The following is an 18,760-nucleotide window of genomic DNA, read 5'->3' as shown; positions in this document are numbered from 1 at the left end:
CACCTTCAGGTCTGGCTCAGGACTGTGGTCCTCCTGTGGGACCTTGTTACAGGCTGTGCAGGGACAGCGGTGCAGCCCTCGCAGACTATGATCACGTTCACAACCTATATTTGACTTGTACTATATTTTCATGGCTACTGGGGAAAAGGCCAAGTGGAAAATGTGTGTTCTAAATATAGCACCTACCTCTCTATAGCAGCTAGATTTAGGTTGAAGCTTTGACAGCACAGCCTGGATGGTCACCACCAGTGAAGAGCTTTGGCAGGCCTCAGTAACAGGACAGGAAGGACAACGATGGCGGGCCTAGGGGTCCAGCCTGGGGCTCACTTACCTGTGTGAGATGAGAGTAATGTTGCGGGCTAGCAGTAAGTTATTACAGCTTCCTGGGATGGTGAGAAACCCAAGATGGGAGGCCCTCACCTACCCTCTCATTAGCTTGTGTTAGGCGCAGGCGCTCATAAATGTTTATAAACGAGAAAATGCACGAGTGAATTGGGTGCATGGGTGTGATGCTTTCAAGCTGGGTGCAGGGAGATGGGATGTGCGGAGCCACTGCGGTGGATTTGCCTCCCTACTGCCTTCTCCTCGCTGCTCGCCTACTGCTGTCCACTAGTGCGGGCACACGCTGGGGCAGTGGGTGCTGGGGCCAGGAAGGAGAGTCTGGAGCCCCAGAAGCGAGCAAAGCAGAGGATACGCCAGAGGTGAGCTGCTGCAAAGCGCCAGAAGGAGGGGGCGGGGTTATGAGGAGGTTGAGAGCGCGCAGAGCCGCAGGGAACTAGACGCTCTGAGGGGCGGGAGTGTAGGGGGCGGAGCTATACGGGCGCGCGGCGCGGAAGAGGGCGGGGCTACGAGAGGGAGCTAGAGGTGTGGGGATCGGCGGGAACGCACGACGCGGGGGATAGGGGCGGGGCTACAGGAGAGCGCCCAGGGGAAGGGGGCGGGGCCTCGGGGGAGCGGGGAGAGGCGGGAACGCGACGCGCGGGGTAGGGGGCGGGACTACAGTGGCGGGCCGGGCGGAAGGGGCGGAGGAGGGCGGCCTCTGGTGACGTGTCGAGGTCCTGGCGCGCACAATGGCCGGGGCGGGCGGTGGAGCCCGAGCCCCACCCAGTGCGGAGCGTGCCGCGGCCCGCGCAGGAGGCTGAGCCCCGCGGCCGCCGAGCGCGCCGGCGCCGGGCCATGTACTCGGGGAACCGTAGCGGCGGCCAGGGCCACTGGGAGGGCGGCGGGGCCGCGGGCGCCGAGGGGCCGGGACCGGCGGGGACGCTCAGCCCCGCGCCGCTGTTCAGCCCGGGCACCTATGAGCGCCTGGCGCTGCTTCTTGGCTCTATCGGGCTGCTGGGCGTCGGCAACAACCTGCTGGTGCTTGTCCTCTACTACAAGTTCCAGCGGCTCCGCACTCCCACCCACCTCTTGCTGGTCAACATCAGCCTCAGCGACCTGCTGGTGTCCCTCTTCGGGGTCACCTTTACCTTCGTGTCCTGCCTGAGGAACGGCTGGGTCTGGGACACCGTGGGCTGCGTGTGGGACGGGTTTAGCAGCAGCCTTTTCGGTGAGTTGGGCTGGGAGGAAAGCATCCTCCCCTCTGAAAACTTCCCGTTCCCTGCATTGCCACCGTCTCTGCGCGTCCCCTCGCCACCCAGCCCACTCCCAGTTCCTCCCCGCGCGGCCTCCCCTCCAGCCCGCCCTGCGGTTCAGCTCCCGCGCCGGCCTCGCCTCCGCTCGTCCGCCCCGCGCCGCATGGCTTTTCCTTCCTCCTTCCTTCACCTCCTCTCGGCCTGCGGCGGCCCCGGCTCTGTGCCTGTGGCCGCCCCTCTGCAACGCAGCCGGCCCGGCTTCAGCCCCAGCTCCTTCCCAGCTCCCTCCAGCCACTGTCCAGTTCATCTCATTTCTCTGTTTTCACCTCCCGATATAATTCAACAGGCCACGAAACGGCGGCTTTACACTTTGAGGAAAGAAACGAGGGGCTGTAGAGTCAACAGATTCAAGAAAAAGTAACTCATGAAAGCTGGAGAGGGGGATGAGAAGAGATTTAATTCACTCAATACTGTTTTCTAAAATGAGAAGTAGAAATGTAGCCGAGTGGCAGTGTGTATTTCTTTTCTTTAATTTTGCTCATTAGCAGATGTAAACCTTTGAATGCTTCCTAGGAAGTGAAAGAGCTTCATTCAGGTCTTCAGAATGCAAATTGACTTGTGGCTCATAAGCTATTTTTACTATATTTTACCTCCTTAGTGGTTCCAGCACACCAAAATCTAAGGTGAGATTACATCTGGCTCTGAGAATCCCACCCTAGATGGACAAATAATTAGCTGTGCAGCCAGTAGATTTCGTTAAAGTAGAACTTGATTGTCAAAATGAAGATTCATTTCAACCATATTCCTAATCCTGTGGAAGATTCAAGTCTCACTGAGACTTGACATTTTGAAGGATGATCTACCCAATGTATCGTTGAGGACATGATTTTCTAAGCTTGGCAAGTACCTTTTTGTGTGTGCTCCAGGCATTTCATTTGTACAGGCTGTGAAATGAGAATGTGTATTTCTCAGGTCTTAAAGTTCCTTAAAAAAAAAAAAAATCCTGAAATGTATTGATAATTTATGACTGCTTTTATCTTGGCAGGTTTTTGAGAACAAAATCTTTGCAGCATTATCAGAAATTTTCTTATTCACCAATCTCCTATGTTGTGGCAAACCCAAATATTTGATATAACTCACTCTTTGGTATTTTAAAGGAAACCAGAAAAAAAGTAATAGAAATCATGATTTCATTTATTTGATTGATTCAGTGATTCTAATATTCCAATACTACTTCCCCCCTCCTCAATAAGCATTAATGTGAGAATTTCATTTATACAAAGATTTGAAACTTGGGAGGGGGCTGTTAAGTGTACGTAGGTGGTAATATAGATGGCTAGGTGATTATATTATTTATATTTAAAATACCTGCCAGGCAATTTTTTAGGCAGGCTAAGTTTTCAGAAAGAGGGTGATCGAAGCTTAATTGTGAAGTATCATCAGTAACGCTCCCTGAGATGGGCAACAGGTGTTTGATCACAGACATGAAATTTCTTATTTCCAAGAAGCGCTCTTTATGTGCTGGGAAGTTCTGTTTCTACCTGGACTTTGTGCCTGGGGCTTTAAAAACAGGGTGTGTGGAGTTCTTTATTAGTGCTAGCATTCTCCCTCTTCCTTATCTCCTCTCTGTGACCTCACTCTGCTGCTGCGTCTCCTTCTCTTCATTGCTTTTTCCTCCTTCATTCCTCTCCCTGCTCAGGTCCCATCCTAGTCAGAAGGGATTATCTAAAACTGGTAGAAACGTTCACCACATGGTGTTTTGACTTCTGTGTTTCTCTGCGCATACAGTTACGCTTTCGACCATGACTTTATCCCTGTTTTTAAATTAGAGGTGGAAACTCTGGGCTAAGAGATTCAGAGACTTGTTTAAGCCCTGGGAGACAAGTCAACAGTGGAGTTATGATAGAACTTAAAAAGTTCTTAGCCAGGATTAAGAATTTCTTTGCGTGAAGTAAATTCCAAGGATTGTGCTCCTAGATAAGAGTTAAAGTCGAAGAAAGGGAGGGTACATCCCCCCACCCCCCATTCTCCCTGAGCAAGAACTAACATGGAGTGTTGTAGGGGGAGGAAATTTAAAAATTCCCAAAGTGGCTGCTTGTTTCCACTGCCGTATCAAGTGGAAAGCCCACTGGCCTGATGACACGAGAGTGGGTTCTGCTCTGTCGCCTGGCTAACCGATTGTATGGAGCTTCCCAGTCACTAAACTCTCCCGCCATCAGTTTTGTTATGTCATGGAGGAGTGAGCTAAATGTTCTTTAAGGTGGTTCTGTCCTATGTGCTTGGCGTTTTGAGGACTCTTTGGACATCTGTGGGTTAGAAGGCGCCTGGTTTTAGCACTTATGCTTTGTATCTTCTGCTCTGTCTCCTAAGCCAATAATAAGCACATGGTGTGGTTACACTTCCTCATATACCTTCCTGGGTTCTGTCTTCCTCTGCACACCCTGCTGGGAGAAAGCAGGGTAAGTAATGCATACACACATGTATGAACAGGCTGGGCGGCTGCCTCATTTCACCGCTCAGTTCCTGTTTTTTCAGGGAATGCTGACAGCAAGTAGAATCCCTGATATTCTTGAGGCAGAGGCTTTGACGAGACAGGACTGTTAAGATCGCCATTTCACTTAAACTGACCAGTCCATTCAGTGAACTAGTCGATTTAATCCAATTTTCGGTCGAATGGCTTGTTTTACAAATGTCCAAGGTAATTTGTCATCTTAGCCTAGGCAGGCCCATTTAGTACTGATCTAGATTTCAGTGAGTGTACTGGTAGGGAACATTAGTGCTCAAAGAACGCCCCCTCTAGCTGCACGATGACGATGACGGCTGAGACATCACATGGTGTATATGTAGTGTGTCAGCCTGAAAACTGCCAGGGCAGTATGCCTTACACCCCCTTCGCTGTTGCCCCTTTAGCCACACAAATGTTCTGTGCATGGTGTATAACCAGCGTTATGCCAGAAGTTAACGGGGGGGGTGGGGGGTGGTTTCTTCACTGCCACCTCCCACCCCCTCCAAAAATCCAAATAACATATTAATCTTAGCAGAGGATGTTTAGATAGGCCTTTATGTTGGGATACAGAGATTCAGGGTCACAGAGCCAGAGGCTGGCAAAATGCAAGCCACCTCATGCTCACTTGGATTTCACAAGTAGGTATTATTTATATAAATATATTTTAACTTAGAAAGGCAGAAATTCTCCTTTTTAACTTACACCTAAAAACACGTGTGTATGTACGTTCATATAAAGATTTGTTATAAATGCATGTTCCCTTCAGTAGACCTTTTATGCACCTAAATATTTCAAAATGCTGGTTGTTTCACTGAATTAATCCCTTTGCAATAATCTGGTTAATTCACTAAAATAGTCTCATGATGCTACCACGAGATCCTACGGGAGGCTTTGGCACGGAAATGTCTTTCATTCAGCTGTTCTAAAAACACCCACTGACTAAATTGGCCACAGAAATATTCCTCGTCATGACAATGTGCACATAGTATGTAGTCTGTTTCCATAAACAGGTGGAACCACGCATTTCTTATAGTCTAAGCTCACAGTTCTGTATAGTTTTATTCAGATATTAGTATTAGAAAAAGCAAAACTTATAGGCACCTGGATAGCTCAGTTGGTTATGCATCCTACTTCAGCTCAGGTCATGATCTCACCGCTCATGAGTTTGAGCTCCACATTGGGCTCTGTGCTGACAGCTCAGAGCCTGGAGCCTGTTTCAGATTCTGTGCCTCCCTCTCTGCCCCTCCCCTGTTCGCACTCTGTCTGTCTCTCAAAAAGTGAATAAATGTAAAAAAATATATATGTTTAAAAAAAGAAAAGCAAAACTTCTAGAATTGTATTACGAAAGTTCTTTATTTTTATGGGACATTATGATGTCCCCTCTTCATTATTATGTAATTTGGGGGGTAAATCTCTGTTGTTTTCAAGAAATTAGAAAATATGTAAGAAAGCATTTAATGACTTGCTTTCATAGAGGCTTATGTCCTAACAACAAATCAGACTCCAGTGGATTGTAATTGCTGTTGCATGAAATTACTTTTCTCTTAATATTGTTTACAATTGTATTCTTTCTTGAATTTTCTTCTTTCAGAGAAGAGTTCCAGTCACAAATGCATGTGTGATGCATTTTGACATTTACTGCTAAGATGAAATACAGAAATGAAAACCACACATCCGTTTTAGTGTTCTCAGATGTGATTAGATATATTTTATCATATTTTTATGCTACTGACCTAAGGAAAACAGTATTAAGAAAGGGTGACAGTTAAACAGCTAGGACCTGCAGCCTCAGTACTTCTGGGATGAACTGGAATACCACAAGGAGAGATTTATTACGGCACATTCACGTCCCAGCTGAGCCCTCAGCCTAGACTCATACGTGTTTCCTTTATCGGCAGTTGTCAGCAGACGCTTTATCTTCCAGAATGGCGGACAGTCTCCCCACAGAATTCGATGTGATCATAATAGGGACAGGTCTGCCTGAATCCATCCTTGCAGCTGCGTGTTCAAGAAGTGGTCAGAGGGTTCTGCATCTCGATTCAAGAAGCTACTATGGAGGAAACTGGGCAAGTTTCAACTTTTCAGGATTGCTCTCCTGGTTGAAGGAGTACCAGCAAAAGAGTGATGTTGCAGAAGAAAGTACTGCCTCGTGGCAAGGCCTGATTCATGAAACAGAAGAAGCCATCACTCTGCGCAAGACGGATGAAACCATTCAACACACAGAAGTTTTTTGTTACGCCAATCAGGATATGGATGACAAAATTCAAGAGACTGATGCTCTGCAGAAAAATCCTTCCTCACTGACATCTAGTACTCTCACTAAACCTCTGGATTCTGCATGCTTGTCTGAAGAAACACACTCATATGTCACTAGCTACGAAATGCCTGCCAAAGACATTCCAAAAAATGATGGAGAGATTTCACTAGAAGTAAGTGGTGTAGAGGGCACCTTGGCAGAAGAAAAATATTGTGGAGATGAAACTTGTAGACACACAGTTTCAGGTGGAGATACAGATGAAAACAAACCTATAGAGGAAGACAACACTGATCAACTAAAGAGAAAGAGGATTACTTACTCTCAAATAGTTAAAGAAAGCAGGAGGTTTAATATTGATTTGGTATCAAAGCTCCTGTATTCTCAAGGGTTGCTGATTGATCTTTTAATCAAATCAAATGTTAGTCGTTATGCAGAATTTAAAAATGTCACTAGGATTCTTGCATTTCGAGAAGGAAAAGTAGAACAGGTGCCTTGTTCCAGAGCAGATGTCTTCAATAGCAAAGAACTCACTATGGTTGAAAAGAGGATACTAATGAAATTTCTTACATTTTGTTTAGACTATGAACAACATCCTGACCAATACCAAGCTTTCATGCAATGCTCATTTTCAGAGTACTTAAAAACTAAAAAATTAACCCCCAACCTCCAGCATTTTGTACTGCACTCCATTGCAATGACAGAATCATCTTGCACTACAATAGATGGCCTTAAAGCAACAAAAAACTTCCTTCAGTGTCTTGGACGGTTTGGCAACACTCCCTTTTTATTTCCCTTATATGGCCAAGGAGAAATTCCCCAGTGTTTCTGCAGGATGTGTGCAGTTTTTGGTGGAATCTATTGTCTTCGCCATAAAGTTCAATGCCTTGTAGTTGACAAAGAATCTGGAAGATGTAAAGCAATTATAGATCACTTAGGTCAAAGAATAAATGCTAAATATTTTATTGTGGAGGATAGTTACCTTTCTGAGAAAACATGCTCAAATATACAGTATAAGCAGATCTCCAGGGCAGTGCTCATTACAGATCAATCTATACTAAAGACAGATTCAGATCAGCAAATTTCCATTTTGATAGTGCCTCCAGCGGACTCAGGAACATGTGCCGTTCGTGTCACTGAATTATGTTCTTCAACCATGACATGCATGAAAGACACTTATCTGGTACATCTGACCTGTTCCTCCTCTAAAACAGCAAGAGAAGACTTAGAGTCAGTAGTAAAGAAACTATTCACTCCATATACTGAAGCAGCAATAAATGAGGAGGAACTTACAAAGCCAAGACTCTTGTGGGCTCTTTATTTTAATATGAGAGATTCCTCCGGAGTCAGCAGAAGCTCATATAATGGCTTACCGTCCAATGTTTATGTCTGCTCTGGGCCTGACTGTGGACTGGGAAATGAGCATGCGGTCAAGCAAGCTGAAACACTGTTCCGGGAGATCTTTCCAAGTGAAGAATTCTGTCCCCCACCTCCAAATCCAGAAGACATTATCTTTGATGGTGATGATAAACAACCAGAGGTTTCTGGAACCAATAACATAATCATGGCCAAACTAGACTCCTCTGAGGGAAGCAAAAACCTAGAAAGCCCAGGGAAACATCTTGAAAACTAGGAAGAAGCAAACTGGAAGTGCTATTTTGGGCCTTCGTCCTGGCATCAGAGTATTTTCATTTAGAGGACAGTTTCCTATATGAGTAATTAGAACTGGTTATATGATGGATGCTGTGTAGATGTTGTCTTTAGTTCTGTTTGAGACATCAGTCATTGGATGTCTTTGTTAACCTATCAGTAACTGATTGACTGTTGGACAAGGTTAACTTTATTTTAGTATTGGGTGTATAAGTGAGGGTTCCATATTAGCAACTGTGCTTAATGGCAGGTAATATATATCTACTAATGATCTTCCGATTGTATTTGTCTATAACAACAATAATACCTAAGGAATATTTTAATTAGTTTTGCAGTTATTACAGTTGCTACCACCTCTGAATAGTTACACAGTAAATTATGTGGGTGTTTTGTATATGATATCAATGTATAGACATGATGGTAGCAATAGCAACTTACGCAAGTGCCAACTGTTAGAAGATTAGCTTTGCATGTTCCTTTATTTGTCAAGGTCTGGTGTTTACAATACACTTTGCAGTTCAGTTCCACTTTGCTGTTCAGTTCCCCCATTTGACTCTTGTTAACCTATGAGTCAGGGACACCACCACAATCAAAAGATTACAGAAAGTGCTGGAGAATTCATTTAGTCATTGAAGAGTTCATTCTTGGGAAGTTTGTCCCAAAGGAAATCTAGGGCGTAAGGTTAGTTCTGATTTAATACTTCAGAAAATTGCTGCAGAGCCCTGTGCTGGCACCTAAAAGAAAAGAACTTCCAACAACTCTAACTCAGGCCAAAAGGAAAAAGTATCTTGCCCCCAGGAAAAGGTACTTCAGATTGGCTGTTATGAAATTCCTAAGAAGAAATGGAGTGAGGCATTTCTAACCTGGGATTACAGATGGTTTCTCAAAACCATCCATAGATTTCTAAACAACAGAAACATTTTTTTTCTAGAACCATCAGAAGCCAAAACTGTTGTACTACAGTTGTGAATATCTGTGGAGTTGCGAGAAGAGGTAAACTCCATCCACTTCAGTCTCCTGTTTCTGTTCCTTAGAATGATAATCCTATAGGAAGAGAGCCCATTAAGCCAATTTTTTGTTCTGGAATGGAGCATTTCTATGTGTTAGGCGCTTATTGTGCTTTCTAATTACAGTTTCTCAACAACCCTGTGAGGCTGATAGTGAATAGATTTTTAAAGAAGAAAGACAATTATTAATAATTTGCTCAGGGTCTGGTACGTGTAGAAGAGCCAACAGTGGAATCTAGGCTTTCTTCTAACATTAACTGTTATAAGAGTGCCTGTACCGCGGGAGGGGAAACATGCTCCTGGAAGTCAGTGCAGCATTGCTCCAGACTCGGGTCTCTCAGCTGATTCTCATCAGGGAAATGGGAAGATTAGGATTAATTAAAAATATAGTTTAGAGCAGTGGAGCTCCTGGCAGCAGAATTTGGCTAAGTTTTGACAAAGTAATGCTTTTTAGAGTATCTTTTGATCTGAACAACATGTTTATAAGAAATGCAGATGTTACTAGGCTAAAAGGTGAGGAAAAGGAGAAAAAGATTTAAGAAATTTACAGCTTACTGGAAACAAGTCGTGAATTGGTCTTAATATTTATGCATATTTTGAATGTGATAAAGTGGTTTTATGGGGTATATTTTTAGGTTTAAACCCATCAAGATAATTTCACCATCTATAGAACTATACTTTGCCGAATTATTGTGAGGATTAAGTTAGGTAATATGTATGAAATCCTATCCAAAGGAATGCCCCTAGATGACATTAATATATACATTTATTACACTTCCACTCACCATTCCAACTGATACTTTGAATAATTTGACAGAATTGTGTAAAGTAGGAAAATAGGCAAGGAAAGATACATTTGTCTTTTTAACTTAGGGGAAAACGATGAGAGTCTTGCCCTTAAACTCCCTACTCAGCATCATAGTATATTTAGAAAGTTTAGGATTTAAAGACAAACCAATTAAAAAACAAGTAATTATGAAATAACTACTGGTGGAAAGACTAGCCTGGATGTCAGTATGAAAAAAGAATCGGGCCCACTTTACATATGATAAGGCCATTCATTCCAGATGAATTAAAACGTTGATTATAAAGGTAAAAATAAAAAGACTACAATTCTCATCCCAGCAGTACAAAAAAAACTTTATGGCAGTGAAAAACATTATTGGGAAAGTAGGTGAGATCAACTAAAGAAAAATGAAAAATGGACACCAAACAGGAAGAAAATGAAAAGATTGGGTTAAAAAAAAAAGCTGCTAGCATTACACATGAATAAAGTGCTTAATGTTTTTTAAAAAGTAGATGCAAATCCATAAGGCTTTCTACTCTTTACTAAGCATATTAATGAAAAGATAGAGTACAAATGAGAAGCTACAAATAAAAGTGAATTCTTGGAATGATAATTCAGATTTAAATAGTATTAAAAATGCAAATTGAAACAACTTTGACCTAGCTTATGCTAATACAGCAAAACATTTTAAAATTCACGTATCTTCGTGTCAGTAGCATTATTATATTAGTAATTTTTAAAAGAATTATATAGATGATTACAACAAGAGCTCTGTAACCAATCTTTTTTTGCTAGATCAACTCACTTCGAATAGCATATGCCTAGGGAAGTATTTAAAAGAAAAATAAGCTACTTATACAAAGATATTTCTAGCAATTTCATTCATATGGGTTTAAAAAAAAAAGCCCCAAATTGGGAAATGGATGAGCAGATTTTGATGTATTGGTATTGCTGTTGTAGACTGTTATATAGTCATTAAATGATATTGCTATATGTAAAATTGTATGAACAAATGTTAAGTGAGATTCAAAAGTGTTAAATTATTTTATGTACTGATTATATTTATGTAAAAATTTAGGTATCTACATTGAGAAGAATCAGAAGAAAACATGTAATTAATTGGAGTTTAACAATAAGGGGTTCTTTATTTTTTTTCTGTAAAATATTGTGTGCAATACAAATAAAAAATAATTGGTAACATGGTTTACTGATTTGGTGATAAAGTTACTTTTTTTTTGGAAACTTCTAAAATTCTCCTTCAAATTAAAAAAAAGAAATGTTAGAGTCAAAATGTTAAAGTCAAAAGATAATTCCAAACACATGGACAGAATGTTTTACAACTCTTGATGGAAGGGACTTCTTGGTTAGGATGGATTTTGTATCTTTTGTATCTTTTCTTCGTTGCTCAGTATTAAGAAATAAGAAGGTACACTGTGACAATTTTTTTTTTAATGGAAACCCCAGAACCAAGGGTGGAAATAATAGAAATAATATTAAGGCATTCTAGGACATCAATATGAAGACATTAAATACTAAGTTAAGTGTGGACCCAAATCCAAGAATGCCAGGGAACTGAAGGATGGATTTGGATTCACAGACATGGCTAAGCCTCCATCTCAGGAGTTCTCAGGGAGACCAGCTAAGGACAAATCTCAGGGGACTGAGGATGCTACCAGACCCTTTCTTCCTGTCAGCCTGACAGATCCAAAACAAGATGATTGACTTCAACAAACATCAGTCGAATATCAACTATGGGTTATGAATTGACATTACTCTAAGAGTTCAAAATAGAAAAATGGATACGTTCTTTTGTACCTGAGAACCATTCTGTGAGAACATAAAACCTTCTTATCTTAATGAGAATATAAACGTTTTCTATCCATCATACTCTCCATTATCACTACCACCACTCCCTTCCCCAGAAGAAAAAGAGAAATCTGATTTGAGATGCACAGCATTCCTTTGTAGGGTGCCCAAACCGTTTACTACAGTTGGAAACAAGTAGTTTAAGAGTTAAAAGGTAGATCAGTTAATACTTTCTGAAATCGATTTCAGCTAACATTCAGTTAATTAAGTTTCTGACATTAATCGGAGGTTTTTTGTGTTGCTCAGGGGAAGGTGTAAAGAGAAGGTACAAGAGATTGGGTCCCAGGAGCCCAGGGCACTGAGAGCCCCGGGAGTCAGAAGTGTAAATAAACCAAAACGATGAAGCAGATCATAAAGTGTCAAGGTCAAGAAATTCTGATTAGGATTATTTTTATTTCCTTCCCCTTGGGCGCACAAACAGAAGTCATTCTCTTACTGCATTAGGGTAGTTGCCTCATCTTTGAAGACTTTAAAATTTTTATTTCAGTATTTTTACCTTCATCATAAAGAGGCATTGCTTCTAGTATAGTTCTTATTCTTTTAACCAATGACCTAATGTATTCACATTTTAACAGCAGGGGATACAATACCGCCAGCTCTCTAAGGCATGAACAAAGAAGCTGATTCAGCTGAAAGAATTGGACTGTAACATGCATATTATGAGAGCAATTCTGCCACAGCACCGGTAGGAACACAGTGCTTTTTTCTCTTGACAACTACCTTTTCTTACATGAACCTCAGGACAATTATGTCAGGTAAGAAAGGGCAGGTATTTATACCCATTTTCTAGATAAGACCAGGAGGAATTGAGTGTCTGACCTGGACGCACTTGTAGTAAGTGTTTAGAATCGAAGTCGAACTTGCCAGGTTGCCTGACTCTCAGCAGAGCGGTCTGTCGCATGTAAGAGTGTGTAACACAGAAATCACTATTATAAAAGTGGCTCCTAGAATCTGAGCGTACATTTGTTTTCCAAAAAAAGCAAAAGATCTTCCTATAAATTAAGATTTGTGTCATTAAAGTGGGGGACGATGGGTTGGAAGTGGGTGAAGGGCTAGGATTACTCAAGCTCACGCCCGAAATCAAAGCAGACTGTATCCTGGTACTTATTTCAAGAGCTTCATCTCTCATAGGCAGTGTCTGCTGGTTCCTGCTGTTGTCTCCCTGCTGTTTTTGCTGTTGCTAAATATGTGTTTAACTCTAACACACTCTGAAAAACTAATATGAATAAAGGCATGTCTGCCGTCAGAGGAAACAATGGCTTCAGAAGTTCAGTGTTGACAAAGGTTAATAGGAAGTAAATACCTGTTTGCAGTTGGGTCAGGAGATCCATCTTTCGGCATGTTCTAGTTTTCAGGAAATAGGAATGCTTGCGGATGTTAGTGCCATGGACTTTATGCCAGTTCTTTTTATTACTCGCCACATAATTAAACCTCTTGAGCACACCATGTCTGTTTGAGACTTGTGTTCCTTTATTTATTCATCCCCTATAGTTAAAAGTAGAAATATTGCTAAGTCAGTATAGGGAAGTGTTATTTTTGCATTATAAGTTAATTTCATCATGATGACAAGTTTAAAGTCTTTATCCTAATTTCAGCATTTCTATTACCAATTATAAAGAAGAAATTGGGGGGAAATGTACTGCCAAGGAAGAGCAGAGAATCTTGCTTTTAGGCAATTAATGTAATTGTTAATTTCCTAAAATGATTTCAGTGAAGTATTATGGAGAAATGAACTGTATGTCCTTCTGTTCTTTTAACAGTCCCGTTTTCTGACTGCATAACACTATTTTTAATGGCCTCTGTTGAAACAAATACCAACCAGGTGTTTATTAAAAGGAAAAAGCAGAAGGTGGGAAGTCATTTGTCATGGAAGTATAATCTTTAAAGGAAAGTCTGAGTGCAGTGTACCTCCACATTCTCTGCAGTGTCTTGCACCTCACAGGTGGGCAAAAATAGATTTGCTGGTTGGAAAGACCAACTGGCACTTTAAAGCACCTCTTTCCTTCCCTGTCACCCGTTTACCTTCATCACCTCATCCCAGACAGAGGACTCCTGGTGCTAATCTCTGGGGAAATGTATCAGAACCATGGTCTGGGGTCTTTTTATTGGTAGTACAGATCATCAGTTTTATGATAAGCCTACGTGTGTCAATAAAAATACCTAAAAATAGGGAACGTTTTTAATAATCTATAAGATGTTCCACCTAATACCTTTACTAATTTTCTCCCATCAAGGTAGTTATTCTCAAACCTGGGTGATTTTGCCTTTCAGGGGACATTTGGCAATGTCTGGAGACATTTTTGGTTGTTAGAACTAGGAAGGGGGTGCTATTAGCACCTAGTGGGTAGAAGGCAGGGACGCTGCTAAACATTCTTCAGTGCACAAGACAGCCCCCTCCCCGCCCCCCCCTCCCCGCCCCCCCCCCCCCCCCCCCGCTCCAAGGATTATCCAGCTCCAAATGTCAATTGTGCCAAGGTTGAGAAACTTCATTATAGTCAAGTTTTGAATATTTATAATGAATTTGTTTTTCTTTCTTTTACCTTTTTTCTTCCACATCTTCTGACTATAAGTGCTTCTTCAGCAGGGTCATTGTCAGTGGGAACTGCAGTCCTGGCTGCTCCCCTGTATTCCCCCCCACACCCCTGTCTGCCCCTCTCAATAATCAACAGTGGCTTCCTTCTGAAGCATTATGATAACTCAAACTCCAAAACAAAACTCAGAGAATTAGAGAATATATCTCATCCTGCCCCAATTGTCAGTATAGATTAGAGATTTTGTGGGGTTTTTTTTAATCATTACATCCAGAAATAAAATAATTCTGCAAAAACATTTATAGAAATGCAGGATGATATTTATTTTAGTGTTTTTGTAATATTAACTTATTCTTTTAGATGATATCTTTCTATATATTGCAAACAACTACCTCAAAATCAACATAAAAATATTTTAATACACTTTTTTTAGAGGGGTGCAGTTCACTTGACAGGCTATAGGCAAATTAATCAAATTACATGTATATAATAATATCTTGTGAGTTTCAGAGAAGCCAATCCAAGACTAAATAAACCACCCATAATTGATTTGTACCCACATTTACACTCACTAATGGTTCACCAAGCAATGAGAGAGTGTAGAGCTTGACATTTTATAAACAGGGGTTAGCAAAACAATACCTAAATTGTAATGGAATGGGTTTGCATTGTTAATGTGGGGAAGAACCTTAACTAAATTACACTGCAAAGAGAAACAGGGTTCAGTACAATGACACATTTATGGAACACTGTCCTCCAGTTTTTCTGCTGGATCCCTGAAATGCAGAGATAGTAACTGTAACTAACACTGAGCACTTCCTCTATGCCAAGCACTGCTCTAAGTGTTTGCTATATTCCTCTTACTTAATCCTCATAACAGCCCAGTTGGGTACATGCACTTATTATCCCCGTTTTGCAGATGGGGAAACAGACACTGCAAAGACAAAGAACTTGACCAAAACTACACAGCTGGTAAGTGATAGAGCTGGGCTTCAGTGCCAGGGAGTCAGACTCCAGAATGCACAGGTGTAACTGAGATGTGATGTGGGGTTTTCAGAAGGGGTCAGAGCAAGTCCAGGAACAGGTGCCAGGAACTATTCTAATATCTTTATACATATCATCTCATTTTTAAGATAAGGCAGGTATTAACGTTGCCATGTGTAGATGAGAAATCAGGCTCATAATTTCCCCAAAGTTATAGAATTGGGAAATAGTGGAACTCCCATGCCATTAGAGCTGACACTGGTGCACTACTGCATCCATCAGGCTGTGATCACTTCTGTGATATAGGTATGGGTATAGACAAACTTCAATGGATGCACAGAGAATTTATTTTGTCTGACTAGGGAAATCTAGGAAGGCTTCATGGAAGAAAAAGCCAGGGCCCTGAAGATTGAGAAGGATTTCTAAAGGCCATTGTGAAGAGCATTCCACACACGGAGAACAGAGGAAACAGGCATGGGGACAATGAGGTTGCCTGCATGATGTGGAGAGGTGGGGCACAGGGGATAGGGCCCAAAGTATCAATCATGTTGAACCATGATAATTTTCAGTTGTGTTGAATCATACTAATTTCCAGTCTGTGATATTTTCAATACCAGGGGACTTGTATTCAGTGGATAATGAGGAGCCGCTGAAGTTTTTCTAAGTAAAGCTTGTGTTTAAAGGGATACCTGATGGCAATGTGGAGAGAAGCTGGGAAGGTGCAGAGACTCCGCGGATGACTGGTAAAGAGGAGAAATATATGGCCTGGGCAGGGCGGTCAGAGTGCAACAGAAAAACATGGACATAGAAAGAAAGAGAAAAGAGCTGAGAATGACTAAATTTTCAGCATTGGTACTTAATGAGTGGAACACATTTAACCAAAATTGGAAACAGGTTTTGAGGAAAAACAAACGAGTTTGGTTTGGTCGTACAAGGATCAGGAGTAGTTCTGGAAGGTCTTAGAGAGTTTTGTATGCTAGGGCATTTTTGATTTTGTCCTAATGGTATTGCACTTAATGTCATTAAGCAAGGAAATGGGCTGCATCTGGATATGTATGGAGGATGAATCCAAGGGCAGCAGAAATGTAGAAAGGAGACCGGATAGAAGGCTACGGAAAGAGATGATGAGAGTCTGAACCAAGGTCATAGCAGTTAGGACAGAGGACAGACTTGAGAACAACTGAGGACATTAAATCAGCATGACTCAGTGATTGGTTGTGAATGCTTTGAGGAAGGAAGAGAAATCAGAAGACAGTCGAGAAGGAACTGGTAGATAGGGACATGTTGGGAATGTAAACATGGCACTCTGCTGGGTTTGATGTGGTTACTCCTGCTCCTGGATTAGTTCCTGGTGGGGAAGATTCCTATTCTAGGATTCTTGGGTATACATTGTTTTTTGTCTGTGTGTTTTTGTTTTTGTTTGTTTGTTTTTTTTTTTTTCTCCTGGGCTTGTTAAGCCTCAAGGGTGTGAGTCAGAGGCTACCAGTACCTTGATTACCAGAGAGCCCATCCAAGACTTAGGCCACATAGAGAGCAAGCAAGCCAATGATGAGAGGAGAGAGGCAGCACTCTGATGAATGATTTCAGACCCCAAGTTTACATGGTTCATGTTCTGTTTCTATTGGACAATGTGCCTGCAGCCAGTGCCACTTTAGACTTCCCAGTTATATAAAATATCCAGGTTTTTTTTCCCCTAAAGGAAAAAACAGTGACATAGAAATAGGAAATGAGGTAGGAGAGGTGTTATAAAAGCCAAGGGGAATTTCAAAAAGAGCCTGGTCTAAGGTGTTGGTATTACAAAAAGGTTGGGTATACTAATGTTTTAGCATTAATCAATTGATTTAAATTGATAACATTTATCAGTTGATTATCAGTTGATAAAATTCTAGAACAATGGCTTTAAACTGAAGAGTATTTATGAATCAAATGGGAACATCTCTAAACTACAGATTACCAGGCACCACTCCCTCATTCTGGGTTGGTGAGTATACAGAGGACAACTGTAATTGATTGATGGGTGGGTAGTGGGTTGTCATGCCTTGTGACATAAATAAGTAGGAATAAAATAAGTATCTGATGATACAATGGTATTTAGTTGGATACAATGGGATTTAATGTTTCTTCTGGTGCATATTTTGGCAAGTTGTATTAAAAGCATTAAAATTTTGTCCATCATCTTACCCAACAATCATATTGCCAAGAATTTATCCTAACGAGGTAATCATAGATGTATGGAAATATATAGCTGATAGATTATAATGTCCATGACTAATGCTTATTAGGTGTGTACTACATGCTAAGTATTGTTATAAGTGCTTTATGCATATTAACTCTTAATCTTTATCCCAACACTGTGAGGTAGTTAGATACTATTACCCCATTATTCAGTTAAAGAGAGTTAAGCCCCAGAAAATTAATTTGTTCAAGGCTTCATACAAAGTGGAGGATATAAGACTGAAACCCTTGATGGTTATGTTGTACTGTCTCTCCTCACAGAATTGTTAGGATAGTCAAAAATTGAAAGTAATCTAAAGATATGCAGTGAGCAGATGTCTCAGAAATCAACATACCAGCAAGCAAATCATTCAGGACTCAGACTCTGGAAACACTCTTGACCTCCTCTTGCCCCTGAAGATTATCAGAACAAATCCCATCATACCTCACATCCTTGCTGAGACCAGTTGGTGCCAAAAGGGAAAGGCTCTCCGGTCAGTGACGACCCGAATCTTTATGGACCGGTGTGTTTCTCCATCTGATCCAATCCTGAGCTCCCGCCATGTGTGCTCAGCCTCTCCTCATGAGCACCAAATTCTCTTGTATCTTCAGCCTCTTCCCTGAACATCTCTGTTTCCTTACTTTTCCTTAATGCTGGCAGCCCCCATGGACCCTGGTTTCCCACCACCAAGCAGAAACTGCCCTCCACCCCCCGCTGCCGCAATGCCTTATTATAATGTTGCTAAGTGAACATTGTTAAATAGAATAGAGGGTGCTGGATGGTGAGTTGGGGTTCAACAACAGACCACAAGAGAAGCTGAGATAGTTTATTACTCATAGGTCCTGGAGGAAGCACATGACATACCTTGAGGGGTCACAGAGGGAGATCAAGGCAGGGTGCTGGCAGGGAGAGGCAGGACCCTAGCACATATGCCTTTATTAGGGTCCATGGGCAGAGTGCTTTGGGGTTCCCCAGTCAAGGCAAGATGGGTCAATTCAAACCAGAAAGAGTGTGGTGTGGGTATGCTACACAAAGGTCTTATCTGAGGCAGGCAGGGAGGGGAGACTGTTGCTTGCAAGGGCTGTTGGGAAAGTCACATGAGGAACTTCTGTCTGTAGGCTACTTCCTGGGGCTAGGGTGCATGAGGGGCTGCTGTGAAAGTCCCTGAAGGCTGTTTGGCCAAACAAAGTGGATGCTGAGGCAGCAATGGCATGGAGTAGCTTAGCTGAACTCTTGACATACCCCGTAGACCTCAGGGCCAGGGAGTAGAGAAGGTGACCCACTGAGTATCCCTGTGGCTTCCAAAGCATTACTCCCTCATTTCCCTGTGAAATCTTTTGGTCCCTCTACACTCGCCCTCAGGGAGGCTGCCAAATGGAACTCAGC

At 41.9% G+C, this 18,760-nt stretch overlaps 2 protein-coding genes across 4 annotated transcripts in view; both read left to right on the top strand.

Annotated features, from left to right (window-relative positions):
• The window catches only part of OPN3 (opsin 3), a 50,683-nt gene that overhangs the window by 5,823 nt on the left and 26,100 nt on the right, over nucleotides 1–18,760 (top strand). The window contains exons 2-6 of one of the 3 annotated variants that reach the window (XR_015245891.1): nucleotides 12,220–12,399; nucleotides 13,405–13,586; nucleotides 15,095–15,147; nucleotides 15,522–15,669; nucleotides 15,777–15,902. Coding sequence is in view for 2 of the 3 variants with exons in the window: in XM_086693490.1 (XP_086549616.1) it covers nucleotides 1,177–1,549; nucleotides 5,672–5,712 (414 nt within the window). In the remaining variant the exon portion in view is untranslated. Of the gene's footprint in view, nucleotides 1–1,041; nucleotides 1,550–5,671; nucleotides 5,752–12,219; nucleotides 12,400–13,404; nucleotides 13,587–15,094; nucleotides 15,148–15,521; nucleotides 15,670–15,776; nucleotides 15,903–18,760 lie in introns of those variants that run through there. The other 2 variants (XM_086693490.1, XM_025926307.2) reach the window with 2 other exon arrangements.
• CHML (CHM like Rab escort protein) lies at nucleotides 1,410–8,073 on the top strand. Its single transcript, XM_025926306.2, has 2 exons — nucleotides 1,410–1,549; nucleotides 5,979–8,073. The coding sequence occupies exon 2, from the start codon at nucleotides 6,006–6,008 to the stop codon at nucleotides 7,965–7,967; it is 1,962 nt and encodes a 653-aa protein (XP_025782091.1). The 5' UTR covers nucleotides 1,410–1,549; nucleotides 5,979–6,005; the 3' UTR covers nucleotides 7,968–8,073.

Source organism: Puma concolor, chromosome E4 (assembly GCF_028749965.1).
Source record: "Puma concolor isolate L17-30 chromosome E4, mPumCon1.1.hap2, whole genome shotgun sequence".
Lineage (NCBI taxonomy): Eukaryota > Metazoa > Chordata > Mammalia > Carnivora > Felidae > Puma > Puma concolor.
This window is presented reverse-complemented; position numbering and strand designations above follow the sequence as displayed.

Coding starts and splice junctions, on each gene's coding strand:
- CHML (XM_025926306.2), top strand. CDS start 6,006: ATGGCGGACAGTCTCCCCACAGAATTCGATGTGATCATAATAGGGACA.